Source organism: Cryptotermes secundus, unplaced genomic scaffold (genome assembly GCF_002891405.2).
Source record: "Cryptotermes secundus unplaced genomic scaffold, Csec_1.0 scaffold954, whole genome shotgun sequence".
In the NCBI taxonomy this organism is placed as follows: Eukaryota; Metazoa; Arthropoda; class Insecta; order Blattodea; family Kalotermitidae; genus Cryptotermes; species Cryptotermes secundus.
The window spans coordinates 130837-148458 of NW_019727792.1; the positions used below are offsets into that span (position 1 = coordinate 130837).

The following is a 17622-nucleotide window of genomic DNA, read 5'->3' on the forward strand; positions in this document are numbered from 1 at the left end:
GAAGGGTAGATTAGGTTCTGACATCAGTGAATAGCTTCCCGAGGGGAGTACTTTGAAGGTGACCACAGTGATATTCAGCAATGAGGTATGTAGCACTTCTACTGAGATGAGTTCGCGAACTTTATTGTCATACCACGTACATTTGTTACATCATCTTCAATTCTATGCCTTTTCTCTACAAAGTGAAGATCAGAGAGCGTAACATTTAGCACTCTTACCCCAGTTTAGTATTCAAAGTACAATTCTAACCTTGTTAACATTCAGAGAAATAAGAAGCCTGCCTGATATATTTTTCTTAAAAATAGCCACAAACTGTACCGAAAAGCATATTTTACATACACTTTTATCATATAGAGGGCCAGTTTCTATTTACATCTGGGTCAACTGACAACATAGTCAGTATAATGACTGGCTATGGGCTGGACAACTGACGAGTCAGAGTTCGAGTACCAGTACGGTCAAGATTCTTCCCTTCTCCATGTCATCCAGGCTGCCCCTGGGGTCTACCCAACCTCCTATCCAATGGGTACCAGGGATCTTTCCCCACAGGTAAAGCAGCATGGGCATGAAGCTGACCACTCACTTCCAACTAGGGCCAAGGTCAAGAAAATGTGGATCTATACATCCACTCCCCCATACGCCTTCATGACATACTGCTTAATTAGTTAAGCACAGGGGAAACTTTACCTTTTATCTGACAAACACAAAAAATCTGGTCAGTAGTTTATATGTTACATTGAAACCCACACTGATGATCCCCAATAATTTCATCTATGTATGGACTTAACCTTGAGAGATGGATAATGGATAAAATTCTGCTTGAAGCTCACAGCACTGATGGTCCACAATAATTACTACAATCAATTTGATCACCCATCTTGTAAATTGGTACAATCAGTAATGGCCCCTATCCACTGGACAGTACCACACTCCACAACCTCAACCTTACTCAAACTGTGAGAGTGTGTGACTGCAATATTCACTGACACATTGGTACAGCTTCAACATATAACGTGGCTAAACCCTGAAAGCCAAAATTACACATTATATATAGGATGCAAAAGCCTACAGAAATGAGTTGCCAGTCATACCTGGTTTTTAAGAGACAAGGCATGCATGTTTCCTGTGATGTTGATGTGAAGCACATGAAATCCATTTTGTTTACACAAGTCATAAGCAACACCCACAAAACTTGTTGACCCAGTCTTTGGTACTCGATTGTAGATCACTACAAGATCCCGGGTATTTATGTTTGGCAAATAGCTGGAACCCCTTCGCTGATCTACTTCACGCAGCTGTATTCGTGCAACTGCCAATTCTAAACAAAGCACAGTAATACAAAAACACATATAGCAATTCCTTTATTCTATGTATACTCAGATTCTATAACCACTCAAGTCAAATACAACATATTACTTCCCGTCTCAATTTATTTCACCGTGGATAAGTGCTTCACAATGTAGCAATGCTGTAAATGGTAACTAAGCATATCAACTAACAGCAGGTCATACATTTCATGTGTAAATTAATAATTGTGAATGCCCAGCTATCACCATATAACTAAATTTGATGTATAAAACTTCCTTATTCAATCACAGCCAAGTGAATAAAAAATCGAGCCCTACTGTTAAACTAATGCTGCTATATGTCATACGCAGAAAAGCATTAATTTTTTTACACAGCAAAAATATGCAACAGAACAAAACAAATTAAGATTACATTTTCAAATATTGCTAACTCTCTCGAAGAATGACATCACTATACTACAGCATAACTGTGAATGTAATATGTGTGTTGTCCTGCTGTACTCCCATTTATTATCCAGTGCAGCAATTCCTTGCCAAACTGCAGTTTTGCCAATTATGCATTTCAGGTAACCACAACTTCCTATTTTATACAGTTTTACCAGAATTTTGGTATTTCACATTAAGTATCAAAGTTTTTAATTTGTACACTGACTAAAAAATTGGTGGCATCCACATCAATATAGCCACATAAATGTATCTAAATCCAGTATTTTAGCTTCCAGATTACCACCATGGAGAAGCCTTCATGATGCTCGTTTATCTTTTACGTCTAATGTTATTAGGCTTACATATTGCAGCATATTTGCTCAAGGCAAGAACCGTCAAACCAGCAGAGCCAGCCATTGCTAGGAAACGACTCTGCAAACATGCCCATTGCTAGGCAATGGCTTTGTAACACACAACAGTCGAGTAACTGGGAAGCAGTGTTCCCTACGCGGTCCATGCCAATAGCTATGTGATGCAAATCAGAAGAATTGTTGGGAGGTGTTTTCTGTGCGGTCCCTGCCAAAGCTATGTAAGGAGTCGATTGTGTGCTGTGAGTTAGTTTGGCTGTTGGAAGCCAGTTAGTTCAGCTCGATAGCTGCAGCTGAAAGGTGCCAGCCATCGAGGACAAAAGCCACTGAACATGAAAGTTGAGGAAGCTACTGCATTGGGAGCTATTACCAGGCAACTAGTGAAGACACAGCAGACTGAGAAGACTTAATGCATGCTGTGGTGAATTGCACAGTGTGTGAATTAGCGATAGTACTATAGATACTTGATACAATGTCATAAATCATCAAATTTTGCGTACTGCAGTTCAGTAATGTACGTTTGTTGAAGTGTGTTTGCCTGATGATGGCCACCAGTGGCCGAAACATGTAGCAGAACTATATCTGGGCATTGTCCTTGAAGTTCTTTTATTGTTGTGTTGTGACGGTCAAATAAATAAGTTGTATATATTGTAACACAGCAGGATGCATGAAATGAGAATTATTTACATATATTCAGCCCCCTCAATATGAGAACATGGTTTCTGGAATGCCATTTATCTGTCTGTATGAATATGTATGTGTATGCTAGTATGTGAATAGTTGGATGGATTTTATTAATATTCAGTATTTAAGAGGTCAGTTCCTGGTAAAACTGAATATTCTAGCTCAAAAAATATGGGTCCTTCAAATGGCCCCTCCAAAAAAAAATCTTTTCTCAAAAACCCTGAAATGTCATTTACTGAATTTCTGTAAATAAAGATGCATACACGACATGTTGAGGAAAATAATGCTCTCTGTATGACAAAGTAGGTGCAATGTCTTCACACCATTTTGTTGAACAATCACTGTGTCTGGACATTACCAATCATCCTGTTTTTATTCAAAGCACACAACATTTCAGAGATTGGATTCTGTCTCTGTCTTCAGGTGATTTCTACTCAGTTGGGCCCAATTGATAGAGCCAGCCCCTATCTCCAGACACCAACACCAACACAAGATAGGATACATAAAACAAGCACAGCACAAACCATTTGTGAGAGTTAAGGCAAAGATTAAAAGCATAAAAACTTCACACACACAAGCCTAGCACCTATGTCCATGCACTACTTCACAGCTGTTGCTGCTAAAATCGGAGTACAAATGTTATGTTTTTGGACATTATCCATCGTGTTGTCTTTATGTAACAACCGTCCGGTTTATTTTTCAAAACAAGTCATTTCAGAGACTGGATTCTGTCTCTGTCTTCAAGTAAAACCTACTCAGGTGGGCCAAATCGATAGAGCTAGTCCCTATCTCCCTATCCAGAATCCACACTGAAGGCCCCTCCATGATTTCATCAATGTATGGAGTACACCTTGACAGCACAATATCGGATAGAGTTTTGCAGAAAGTTATACCTGCAGATTTTGAGGGATATTAGCATTGATGAATATATGTACCTAAATAATGTTAAAAGTAAATAACAGGTTATAAATTTTCAGTGAATGCATCCTGTTGTGTATTATATATTTCTTTACTGAAAGCCATCACAACACAACATTAATAGCATATGTATGTAGTTTCAAGAAGTACTTCTTCATCTTCAGGTAAATATACTTAAAAAACTTTCAGTTATTGAATTGCGTGCTAATTACACAATGTTGTATTAAATTTTCCAAATAATGTACAATAATATAAAATACCGTATTTACGCATGTATAGGCCGCGTGTGTGTATAGGCCGCAGCACAATTTTCAGACAGAAATTACAGAAAAAATAATTTTCTTCGAATATTATTTCAGGAGTAGAAGGGCGTCACTTTCAGCACCTGTTATAAAGCACGGTAAGTTTGTGTTATCTTTTTACAGTATTCTTATAAATGTGTGCATGTACAGAAACTGATGTAAGGGTATCAGCGACACGACTGCACTCTCGCTAGCAGGGAGGGCCACAGTAGTCGCAGAGAAACGTTTCTTCCGCTCTACGCTGCTGCCCCGGTTTCCTCGATCTTTGAACACCCTGTATTACTAATTATGAATATAATTTTTTTAAATGAAGTGTGATTTCGAATATTTCGAATATAAGCTGCACCCCAGTTCTCCTCTTGAATTTTTGGCAAAAAATGTGCAGCCTATACATGCGTAAATACGGTATAAAGTTACAATGAAAGTAAAGTCTTAATCTTAAGTTGTAATCCACCTCACCAGATCAGACATATACACATAAATGGAGGAACCCGTCAAATAGAAATCAAAATTAAATAATAACGTACAATATAGCAGCAGACCTCCGAGGACCGTAACAACCGTCTGTGTACACAAGATGTCAACATAAACACAACCATACATTTTTACGATTACAACTACCTACTTTGAAATACTGTATAATTATATGTACAGCTCTTAACTGTATTTTAATTATGTAGCTAGTTCATTTTAAGACTTTACTTTCATTGTAACTTCATATTTTATATTATTGTAGACTACTTGGAAAATGTAATACTACATCATGTAATTAGCATACAATTCCATAGCTACAGTTTTTAGGTGTATTTACTTGCTAATGGCTTCTTGGAAGCCGAAACATGCAGTAAAGTACTACTTGAAACTACATACACATATTATTATTGTTCTGTTGTGAAGGCTTTCAATAAAAAAAAACAGGCTATTAAACCTAATATAAAATTTAGAAAACGTAACAGGTGTAAAACTCTGAACTGGTCAGACTACCAGTGGCCAAAAATGTACAGTAAAAGATCAATTGACACTGTGTTAAGAATTTTAACAGGCTGAATATAGGCCAGAGAGGTTTTAAAACAACGGACGTAAAAGGTATAACACTAGAGAATAAATTAAAATCAATTAAATAACCTGCCACATTACTTAAGTTATGGCAGTCATCTCCTGAGATACTGCACAACTCAACATCACATCAGTGATAATGTGGGCATCCTGCAGAATGTGTAAAACAGTAAGAGGGACACCATACTGACTTTGGAAGATGGGTACCATCATCTCAGAGGAAACTAATGCCTCCATTTTTGGGGTTCTTTCTACTCTGACGGTAGAAGCTGGTTCCTCCACAGGTTTGGTACTTGTCTACTAAACTACACATCACACCTCAGATGATCATAATCTAGATACTCACAATCATGGGAACCTCAATTCTCAAATTTGTGATGTTAATTCAACAAAAGTGCAATGCGTGGCATCTAGAAACATATGTCTCAAATCCTATTAAGAAAATGATCAGAGTAAACTACTCAGTTACAGGCAGTGATGAATTTTCAGTTATACTTGCAGTTCTTGATCACACAGAATGTGCCGATATATACCCAGCTTTATAATGAGCTTTTTGTGGTTTTCTTAAGAAGCTGCTAGTACTAGTTCTATATACCAGACAATACTGAAATTAAGTTCACAATGCTTTGCAATGAGACCTCTTTATGTCTAGCTAGCACAGAATTTTTTAAAACAATGTACTTTGCATCCTTTCACTTAGTCGTCATCTGGTATAATTTTCTAGGAAAACACAACAGTAATAAACAATTGCTTCCACAGAAGAAAACAATCACAATTATGGCTACTGCTCAGAGAACTCAGATGTGTAAAGGTTTATTCAAGATTTTCTGCATCCTACTAACACCACCAAATATAGAGGGTGTAAATAAATACATGTTACAACGCTCTGTGGTAGACAGAAGGGTTCAATCTGATGATATTTTGTTACTACACCAATGTCCGGAAGCGCTTCATTTGGCACTAAGGGTCACAAAATTCTCCAAGAGGATGCACAAGTTTTAGGGGATGTTATCATTGTTTTACACTAAAAAAAGTTGCTCAAAATGGTGGCCACCAACTTCACTGCATGTTCTGCACTGCCTGGCTATGTTATTCCAAACTTTCTGAAAGATTCCCAGCATTTCCCAGATGGTTCCAGCTGCTACTGCAATTCTTGCCACAAGATCATGTTGTGTCTCCACTGGAGTCTCGTACATGAGGATTTGCATGTACCCCCAGAGAAATAAATCCAATGGAATCAAGTCAGAGGAGTGAGGGGACCAGGTTACTGGGCCTCCATGTCCAAACCATCCGTTGCCAAAATATTCATCCGAACACTCACGGACATTAGTGCTGTGTGCCAGGGCGCCATCGTGCTGGAACCACATTTCACGATCCACTTCCAAAGGCACCATTTCCAGCAGCTCGGGTAAGGCCTCTTGGAGAAATGTTAGCTAAATGTCACCAGCAAGTCGCAGAGGTGTGAGGCAAGGGCGGTGTCCTTCACATTTCAGAGGCTTAATGCATAAAGAAAGCGTTTCGGGACAAAAACAAAAATGAACTCTGTGGTTTTAGCCTGCAAGCGAACTATATTGACCGAGCAACAGCTTGTCAGCAAAGTTAGTGCCAATTTTTGCATGCAGAGGGTGTATCATGGTCAGTGCAACGGATCCCCACGGCCTTTAATCTTGGTTTTCTAGACTGGAGCATTTCCAGACATGCATTAATAAAAGATGATCAGATTGAACCCATCTATCTACCACAGAGCATTGTAACATGTATTTATTTACACTCTGTATATTTGCTTTAATGGCCATTACAGTTGATAAATTTGTACTTTTTCAGTAAGAGCTTCTCAATATCAACACTAGACAGAGACTTTATCTCACAGACCAACCGCTATCTTAGTGTACCAAAAAGTTGTATATTATGCAAGAATTAAATTTCAAATCAAGCTTACAATAAGAAATTATTAAGTCCATATAATAACAGAAGATAATTTCAATCACCAATGAACTAATTTCTTTTGTCACACATTTTCTACTCTGTTAATGAATTAGTAAATACATGTAATTCATTATAACAGTTTGTTAATTGCACATGGAATTACTACAGAATAATTACAAGGAATTTCTCATTTCTTGCTTTCCACTTGCCCATACATCTTCAAGGATTAATTAATCATTTTACTTTCACTTAACTTTACATAAGAAAGAAAGCTTACAGAAAGTGTATTCAGATGCTCACTCATAAATACCTACAAGAATTCCTTTCCACACAGCTGTGCATACAGAAGCATGCAAAAGGGAAGTGGGTCACGCCTTTACTTTGTGGCAAAAAGAAATAATCCAAGAGGGATGTGCTAACTGAGGAAGTTTAAGACATTCGGGGACAGTTATAAAATAGTTCTTACAAACTGTTAAGAAACTTTCCACCAGAAACTGGTGTGTTGCTGTTGTTACCATTCACAGCCATAAGACTAATTAAATTTTACCTCTTAAAGAAAATTTGTGCATGAGTTTAAGTAACCAGATTATGCAGCAAGACTCCACATTGCAACTGGCTCCTAAAAATGTCCAAGACAGTCACTGGCCCACAGCTGTCATTTACAAACAATAGGGCCTCACTTTAGTTGTAAAAATAAATGAACATTAAGAAAAGAAATTCCTCATACAATTCAACTAAGTAACATAGCACAGAATAAATGTATTGGTGTGGTGTGCTATAAGTGTTCAACCAGATATTTTTCCGGCAATCTGTGAATTCAGGTTGGTTATGTAAGCAATACACTGAATCCCTTGAGTGCTTCAGGTGTCATAAAACTTGCTTATATGCTGTGAGGCATGCTTGAAGGGAATTAATTCCAGATCTGATAAATTATGGTAAGTCTCTGTCTTCCTTTTATAGTAATTAGTAACATAGTTTAGTTTACATACAGTTGGTGCCAAATGTGGAGAAGAGCACCAAAGTATTGCCTTTGTTTCCATGTTGTAAACTATCAACTCACTGTTGCAAGCTTCAAGTTTCCTATCTGTCTATGTAACTATCATCTATCTGCCTGCCCACCAGCCTAATGGGTCACAACAGCAAATGCTGTTAAATAATCTTAAATACATAACTGTAAAAATCTAGACTGCTGAACACCCAGGGTTTGAATCCCAGCAGAATCAAGGTTGTTCTCTTCTCCAAAACATCCAGACCAGCTATGGGAGCCACCTAGCTTTCTATCCAGTGTGTATCAGGGTCAATTTCCCTGAGGAATAAAGCAGCTTGGGTGTGAAGCTGACCACTCGGCTATATCTTGTGCCAGAGTCAAGCATGGCAGAGCCATACCTCCACGCATCCATATGTTCTCATGGCATAGTGCTTAATTAAGCACAGGTGACTTTACCTCTACCTTTACCATCCAGATTGCAACTTGACACTGAGTTCACCCTGGGACAACACATTTCTCATAATTATAGCTACAACAGTTCATAAAAACCTCATGGAAATTTAAACGATAGCATTCATTATTTCTATTTTACACATGCAGACCTTTTCAACCAGGAATGTTAAAAAACTCAAATCTCTTTTACATTTCTTAAATTCTCTGTAAAGAAGACAGGCAATATTTTAATCGTAACAGATTTTGGACTTAATTACCAAGCTTACGTTTGCCGTCTTCAATTTTCATAATACGCATTTCGAAGTAAAAAATAAATATAACAAAACACAATATTATGATAATAAACCTCATTCGTGGAGCCACTGTACGAAAAACCATTACTGATATTATGAGTTCAACTTTCTTATTATGTTACACACTGCTTCACTACAGAATGCCATTCAGACGGTTTTGTCTTATAATTCACGTTGCCTGAAACAGCAAAGAAAATCGGGTTAGGTAATCACGTTAACATAGCATACCGGAATACAAGGTTTTTAAAAAAACGCTTCCGTGATAAACACTGTGTGATTTTTAAATTGTGCCTTACGTCATTTTCAATCATCTTTCCACACAATTAAAATTGTCTTAATTATATCACAACGTATTACTCCGCACCTTCCCATAACCTACATAAAATAACTCAGCGCCATCATACGGCAAGTACAAATCAGTGATCCACGGACTCCACGGATAATGCTGTTGAAAGAAAAAACCTACACACAGCACATAAGAAACATCGAACCATAAGCCAAAGAACTTCAAGCTGACGTCTCCCATCTTCGGGATGAACTAACAAGGAGGAATTCAGCATTTTAGATTAAATATTTTAACATTTAGCGTTTTAACTTAAAAACAGTTTCGGATGAAAAGCGAGAACTTGATAGTGTACTCAACTATCTTAGTAAGAAGAAAGCAGTCTTCTGGGATTTGGCACCGTGTATATGTGGTGTTAACCGACGTTTCGGAGGAACGTATCGCCCCCATCTTCAGGGTAGAAGAAAAAGTATAAGAAATCTGCAAGCGAAAACACCATGAGAAACGGTAAACCGAAACGTCGGTTAACACCACATATACACGGTGCCAAATCCCAGAAGACTGCTTTCTTCATAGTCACCGCCGTGAAAGCCTCAAATCTTACATATCTTAGTAAGTTTTGTGCTTTTACACGTCAGCATATTGTAGCAGCGTCTACACGACAAACATAACTGTGAACATCATAAACAACGACAGTGTTTCCATAATTATAGCAAGTGCCTCTGATGATGGTTGTATCAAACCGAAACATGTAAGGCAGAAGTGATATTAAAAAAAGACCTACAAATTGTTACACTCGACGGACTCTCTACTAACTCTGTGATTGATATTGTAACGGACCAAAAATGAAACAATTCAAAACCTTGTTGAATTTGCCTATCCTAAAATTATCTTAGTTCAAAGATAAAAAAAGGCTTGTTCGAAATATAGTCTTTTCTTACTCAGTGCCTTTATTATTACAGGTACACACTGGAATTTAATGGATTACGTTTCTATTACGGGACACAAATAAATAATTTGAAGGAGACGGTGGTGTCACATAATCTGGCAAGAGATAACATGAGTAGTGACAATCCCGTCCCGAAATAGTAACTATTTGCACGTCAATTCAATTATTCGTAACAAATGTCGCCAAGTCACTTATTTTAAAACAAAAATTTTTAAGTGCACACAGTGCGCATTCTGGCATGTAGGGCCAACCTATATGGACAGTAATTCTCCCCGAACAGTACCGTCTGCTAGTTTAAATAGCATCGACCTCGTTGGGCTGTGGTGCCACTGCCTTCACCGGCCTTCACTAACTTACCCCAGCGATAAATACATTGTTCTCGAGTCATGTATATCACGTTCAGTGTTACAAGATAAACCACAACTACAGCGGGCGCACTTCTCATCAGTATCACTCAACTGCTGATCTTGGCCCTCGCACTTCAGGGTACCGTTCAATGATTTCGTCTCCCTCACGTTTGTAATGTTTTGCAATTTCAAACTCGAGTCACTGCAATCACCTTTACATCGCCTCTAACACGCCTGATTTTTAAATTACATAGAAATACAGCGTTACCACGATTGCCACTATACACATCACTGTTCTCATTGCCTTCAGTTCCAGCATAGTTAGTTTGAGGCACTATGCTACAAGCTGGAAGGTCACGGGTTCGATTTCCGTTGAAGCCATTGGATTTTTTCATTTCACCTATCTTTCCAACTGCACTATTTTCCTGTGGTAAATTCCGCCTCTAACAGAAATAAGTACCAGCAATCATCCTGGGGGTAAAGGGCAGCCAGCCAGTGCATTTTTATAGAAAAAATTATTGTAAATACAAAAAAGACCTAGGCAATGCCCATCCGATTAGGCAGAAAACATCACAGCCATCTGTGAGCCGATTGCCTAGAAGATGTGGGAGCCTCGATATCTCACAACCCTGTGGGCCTTCACAGACTGTTACGGGGATAGGTTTAACTTTTATAACAAGAATACCAGACAAACATATAACTTTCACCTACCTTCATCAGACTTATCACTGTATCAGAAAGGAGTCCACTAGCGTAAAAGTGTTCAATAATCTACCACATAGTGACAAAACTGGAGTAATGATACTAAACAGTTTAAATTAGCGCTAAAGAATAATCTACATGCTAGTTCCTTTTACTCAATAGATGAGTACTTCACTGTACACAGAGAATGGTGTAAAATGTATATCAATTTTTAAGCTAAAATTGTCGGTATTAATGAATGGAACTTATGACTTGACCTGTATCTAAGGATTTACAGAAAGAAAATAAACATAATCAGCTACTGGATTGTTACATAGCATATTTAGGAATCATGGAGTTTGTATTTTAGAAAAAGACTATATATTATATCAAGGGCTGAGCCTATCCGATTTAAGCATAGAGAAAAAAAATTGAAGCATGTGCTCTAAAGAGATCTATAAATAAGATGAAACTGTATAATTTATGTTTCTATATGGCTCCAGACAGGAATCTGATCCAATTTATTATATAACATATAATATAGTACAAATAATTGTCTTTACAAAAAGAACAAGTTCAACCTCTATCTCAGTGATAACTTTTTCACAGACAGAGTATTCATATCAATTTCCAAGTTTATCCTGCTATAAATGGTCTTTCAGATCATGATGGACAAATATTAATACCTGAAAATTTGCAAACTATGATGCATAAGAAGATTAAATATGAATTTAGGGAGATTCATGTGGAGACAAAATTACAATTTTTCAGTCTCCACTACAAAATGAAAACTGGAAAGAAGTTGACAACCAAGAAAATGTTAATAGCAAATTTAATGTATTTCTTAATATTTCCTTATTAAATCTTGAAAACAGATTTCCATTAGTATATAATATATATAAAAAGATGGAAAAATGTAACTAATAAATGGATAACTAAGGGTATAAGAATATTATGTAGAAATAAACAAACTTCATATAGCAAAGGTAAAATGTGAAGTTATCTCTGTCCATACCTAATTAAGCACAACACCATGAAGGCATATAGGGGACTGGGTGTATAGATCCACATGTTCTCCACCTCGGCATTCGATAGAGGTCAGCTTCATGCCCTGGCCGCTCTTCCACCAGGTAAGGAGACCCTGGTACCCAATGGATAGGAGGCTGGGCAGGCCCCAGTCTGTCTGGATGAAGTGGACAAGAGAAAATTCTTGACTGTCAGGACTTGAACTCTGAACCTTCAGTCACGTAACACATAGGCAGTCACTATACCGACTGCGAATAGTACACTTACAGAATCAGGTGACGATAGGCTGAAATCATTATACTATAAGAAATACTGCAATATTCAGGAAAAAGTAATAAAAAAATCAGAGACCACATTATTATAAACTGATAAGTAAATGAGAGGACAAAATACAGAAGAAATTCAAGCAGATTGGCAAGTTCATGGCTCTGCCCTTTGCAGCAACTGATGTGCTGCGGGATGCGTGCGAGTTTTGCCACTGACTCAGCATTCTTGACAGCCGAAAACCTTTCAAATGGTAAAGGTAAGGTAAAAATAAAGCCACCCCTGTGAATGGCCATAGAGGCCCACAGGGTTGTGAGACATTGAGGGTCCCACATTATCTAGACAATTAGCTAATAGATGGCAGTAAGACTGTCAGCCTTACGTGCCGGCCACCCTTTATCCCCCAGGAATATTCCAGGTACACATTCTGTTAGAGGCTGAGTCAGAGACAGGCCCATAGTGCAGATAGAACGATTAGGTCAACTGACAAAGTCCACCACATTGAGACTCGACCCCAAAACTTTCTGGCTTGTAGCATAATGCCTCAACCAAGTACGCTACCATGTACCCCTATAAATGCAAGGGCTATTCAGAAAATAACCTAATGTAAGCTGCCAACAAAACAAGCAATGAGAAAAAAATGATTACAGACAAAAAAATATGTACACACCAAAGCTACCTCTCAACATTGTCACCACCGGAACTGAGGCACCTTCCATATAAGGAAACAAGATTTCTCGTGCCTGTGAGCTCAGACACATTTCATGTCATGAAACACTAAAAAAAAACTCCACAGGGCCTTTCAGAACAAAGGACATTGAATGACATCTGCTGTAGTGCTTCTCCATGATAACAGACACGCATGCACACACACTGCTCACACTCTAGCAGTTCTGGAGCATTTTGAATGGGAACTGTTTTACCACCCTCCTTACAGCCCTAATCTCAATCAAAGCACCTACCACCTGTTCATCTGAAGAACTAGGTAAGATCACAGTGCTTCAGCCATAATGAGGAGCTGATGGAACATGTCAACATGTGGCTGAGCTCACAGGCAGCAGACCTCCCCAACACAGCCAAAAGAAAAAGCCAATCCCTATTACCACAAGGGCTCCAATTCTGGGGGCAACGATGTAGAGGGAGCAGCTTAAATATGTACATATTTCTTTGTATTAAATAACATTCTTTCAAACTGCTTGCTTTGCCAACAGCTCACCAGACGCTACCTTCCAATCAGCCCTCATACTTTGCAACACCCATACTGTTTATGAATGCCAGACTGTCATACAATCCACCATGTTCATTGTCAAGGATGTAGTGAAATGTATCACACTCATTATATATCAGAAACAGTACAGAGTGAACAACACTGCAGACAAATGGGTGGTGGATCACCACACAACAAATTTCTGCCTTTTAAGCGAGTGTGACAAATCTGAAGATGTGACCATATCTTTCTCTCTTCTGATGCTGCTGAGGGTTGCCACGCCTGAACACACTCTCACTGCTCACAATCCGCTGCTTTGAGTCGGTCCCCTTGTCTTGCCTAGAAGGCTCAACAGTACACAGATAGGCATGGACACCACTGCCCATAACTTGAGCTGATACCTGGTCTCCATGCAAAATGTCTTTCTTAGCAATGGCACTGGTAGCCTCACTTCTGAACTGAGAAGTATGCCCAGGAACCTGCAAAAGACAACAGACCTCCCTACCTTATGGAGGTTGCAGACTTGGCTGACAATCTCAGTGACAATCTGATGGCCCAATGCACGTGCAAGAAGACTTCAAGACACTTAGACTAGGGTAGATTTACTTTGGTTTGATTTATTTTTGCCTATTTTGTATTGAGTTTTGGCAGCTTAGCCCATATTTTTATATACTGTAATAATGATGATTACCTCAATCAATCCGTACAGAGAAGACAGTCACCACAGATATAGAAGCAGTCCATTATTATATATTATTATATTTATGCACATCACACGGGTAGAGTTGTGTTGTGGCTATAATCACTATCATCAGTGAATTGTATCAAGTAAGAGTAATGTATATATGAGAAGTGAAACCAGTAGCTTTTCATTTTGCTTTAAACTAAGTTACGAGACATGTAAACATGTATTCATTCCAATATGCATCAATTAAGTTCCAAGAACTTTCACTGCTGAAAAGTGACAAAGCCACTGAGTACCTCATTAGCTGAGTATCTATAAACACCAACCTAACCCATAGGAACTGTGAGTTCACCAAATGTAGAAATATATCACTTGCCAATCAGCTAACTAAACTTACATCATCATCATCAATTTCGTCATGATAAAACATCTAAATGTATCAGTGGGATCCCCTAATTCAAAAAATTATCAGTTAGGCTACGACAAAACATTATAAAAATATCAATATAAATAATGAAGAATTGAATTGAATATTCATTGCTGCAGGATAGTCGTCTTCTACCATAACTACTGTAAGTTTTTTGCCTCATCTTTATTGTCATCTTCTCGTACTGAATTCCAAAGTGGCATAATGAGGCAGCCTTGTTACATCCCTTTTATTTGTTAATGAGGGAAGATAACTTGTAGACCTCTACATGATATTATATTCATACATGGGAGTTTGTACTTTAGAGCAATGTGTATTTCTGCATCACACCTATATGAAATGCGGATATGATAGAAAATGTCAGTGAAAATTTTGAAATTAAAGTTCACAACAGACAAAATTCATAATTTCTTGAATAAACTTATAACAACAGGACTCTTAAGATACAACAGCATAATTAAAAGGCAAATTCAGTTAACAGCATATACATTCAGATTTATTCTGCAACTGCAAAAGATTTTGTACACCACTTTGAAAAATGTAGTTAAAATCTGTTCTGATCCTCCACAACATCAGTTCCATGCAGGCCCTTGCATCTTCAAAACTGCAATGTCCAGATGAATCCTGCTGGATATCTCTCTCCAAGAACTCGCTTACGAGTGACTTCAGGGACCGACGATATGGAAGACCATTAGAGTGAGGAAATATTACAGATGTGTCAACCACACTGCCGTGGATAATGCGCAGGGCACGAAGGTCATTCTCTAATCCATGACCCACAAGTATAGTGTCGGCATTTATGAAGCCCATTAAATCGTTCTGGACATCCCGTAATGATTTTGTGTCATTCTCATTGAGATCACGTGCCGTGATTCCTGAAAACCTCGTGTTATAATCTATAATGTCGCTCTCTGGCTTCACCAACCTGTCGTACACGAGATGACCATCGGACGCCACCACAGTCACTCTAATTAGTTCAGTGCCACGTGCTGTGTAACACATCTCACAGTCTACTGCATAAATACCAAAATTCCCATCAGGGGGAAAAGTCTTACAAACACGAGTTTGAACATAACCATCAAGTGGGTCATTCACTCCAGGGCCGACGCCATTCCACACATGTAGTTCACCCACACTACACCCACCTGAACTTGGATTACCTCCACAGCAACTGTAACGTCTTATTGTTCTCACAGGACCGACAACACCGACCTTGCGGGGCTGGGGCAGCTGGGGTGCCACTGCCTTCTCTATCTTGCCCCAGTGATGAATACACTTTTCTTGAGTCGCGTATTTCCCCTCCACTGTTAAATAGAAACCACGACCACAGCGGGCACACTTCTTCTCCCTAGTATCACTCAACTGCTGATCTTCGCCCTCGCTCTTCAGGGTACCGTTTGATGATTTACTGTCCTTTTTCGTCACGCCTTGAAATTTCACAGTCCAGCCTCTTCTAGGTCTGCTATTACCTTCACGCCGCCCTCCATCGTAGCGTTCGTAGCTGAGTTTCTTATCACAGAGAAATGCAGCGACACCACGGTTACCACTAAACTTATCACTGTTCTGATTGCCTTCAGTTTCATTTACGGCCTTCTCTAATAGCCGATGTTCGTTTTCCATGATATTTGATGTGCTTCTTCTTGTTATGATACCATGGGATTCCTGTTGGCAATTTTCAGTTGCCCATAAAGGAACGAATTCAGTAGCATTGACGTTTAATCGTGAGGAAGTTTTGCCCCGTTGGAAGAGTTTGTAAACAGTAGGGTCATTGTAGATAACTGCTTTTCCAGGATGTACGCGACTCTCGACGGGGTAGCCTAGACGTAGAAGCTGATCGGAACTTATGATATAATGACTCAGAAATATTGTAAGGATTCTGTTCGTTATGTTCATCTCGGAATGCAGGCGTAGTGCGGGGGCACTGGTGATAATTTGTCCATTTATTTTCCCGTGTCCAGAATCGACTGACCGTAAACCCTTGGCTCCGCTCTTGCTCATGTTGTTTGCTGGAATGCCATCTTGATCTTGATTTTCTCTACGTTGACGAGCGAGCTTCTTCTTCTGACGACGGCTGAGGATTACTCGGTTGCTGTATTTGATGCTTTCACTCCCACTGTACAGCTCACTGCTAAATTCGTCCATTCTTCGATCCATTCCTTCCAGAACTCGTCTTGCTTCCTTCGCACACAGCTAGAAACTGAACTTATGTGGCACATACGAACGCTTTATATAGCACAGCAACGCAGTGACGTAACAGACACCGGCTCGTGTTAGTCAACAGGCAACCATTGCAGGTAACGGAGCTGTTACGCAACCGCAACGCTGTGAGGCGTTACATAACAGTACTCGCTAAGGTACTGAAGAAATTATTACATATTGCATAATCTGTATTTACAAGAGCTCGCAGGCCTTTCGGGATCTAGACATTTTAATGTTGAGATTATTGCCATTATATGAGTAATTCTGAAACTGCAAACGATAGTATTACAAGAGCGACTTCAAATGTAGGCAGATATTTCTAAAAATTTTTAAGTCTTTATGCAGGTTACAGAACCATGTTGAAAACAGGTTACACAGCTCAGAGAACATACAAACTGTCAGCCCCTGAATACATAGTAACTGAATTTACTCTCATTGTGATTCTTAGAATTCTGCCTGTCCATATCTCAGGTGGTTCGATGCTGGCTAGTCACTTCAGCGTCCCAAATTCCATCCCTGTTCACTGTGGTACTGGGGCAGATTTGTCTCCAAGTTCTTCTGTTCTCCCTCCCATGATGTGAGATAGGCCCAACATTATCAGATTTGTTCCTTAGCTAGGGAGGTTATGATGAACTGTCAACTAAACCACATTTCTTTTATGATATGTTCTGCAATTTTCCGTTTAGCCCAAAGACTGTCTGTAGAATTTCAAGGAGTTCTAAGTGCACTGTGATGGTGTTACCATTTTTGTATTGCTTCTTGCAGTAAAGAGAACAAAAACTTGCAGTGCTTCTGGGTACTTGTCATTCAGTAGACAGAAAGAAGTAAAATTC

The 17622-nt window shown here is 38.9% G+C and overlaps 2 protein-coding genes across 5 annotated transcripts in view; both read right to left on the reverse strand.

Annotated features, from left to right (window-relative positions):
* Positions 1-9135, reverse strand: part of LOC111865024 (heparin sulfate O-sulfotransferase) — a 28029-nt gene extending 18894 nt beyond the window's left edge. For 3 of the 4 annotated variants that reach the window (XR_002842884.2, XM_023852725.2, XM_023852724.2), the window contains exons 1-3: positions 9018-9135; positions 8686-8899; positions 1092-1318 (exon numbers count right to left, since the gene is read on the reverse strand). Coding sequence is in view for 3 of the 4 variants with exons in the window: in XM_023852725.2 (XP_023708493.1) it covers positions 1092-1318; positions 8686-8806 (348 nt within the window). In the remaining variant the exon portion in view is untranslated. The remainder of the gene's footprint in view (positions 1-1091; positions 1319-8685; positions 8900-9017) is intronic. The other variant, XM_023852727.2, reaches the window with a different exon arrangement.
* A 5924-nt stretch (positions 9136-15059) lies between these two features.
* LOC111865026 lies at positions 15060-17416 on the reverse strand. Its single transcript, XM_023852729.2, has one exon. The coding sequence runs from the start codon at positions 16742-16744 to the stop codon at positions 15065-15067; it is 1680 nt and encodes a 559-aa protein (XP_023708497.2). The 5' UTR covers positions 16745-17416; the 3' UTR covers positions 15060-15064.
* Positions 17417-17622: the final 206 nt, after the last annotated feature.

Excerpts from the sequence above, each read along its gene's own strand:
- LOC111865026 (XM_023852729.2), bottom strand. The coding sequence starts at position 16,744 with ATGGATCGAAGAATGGACGAATTTAGCAGTGAGCTGTACAGTGGGAGT.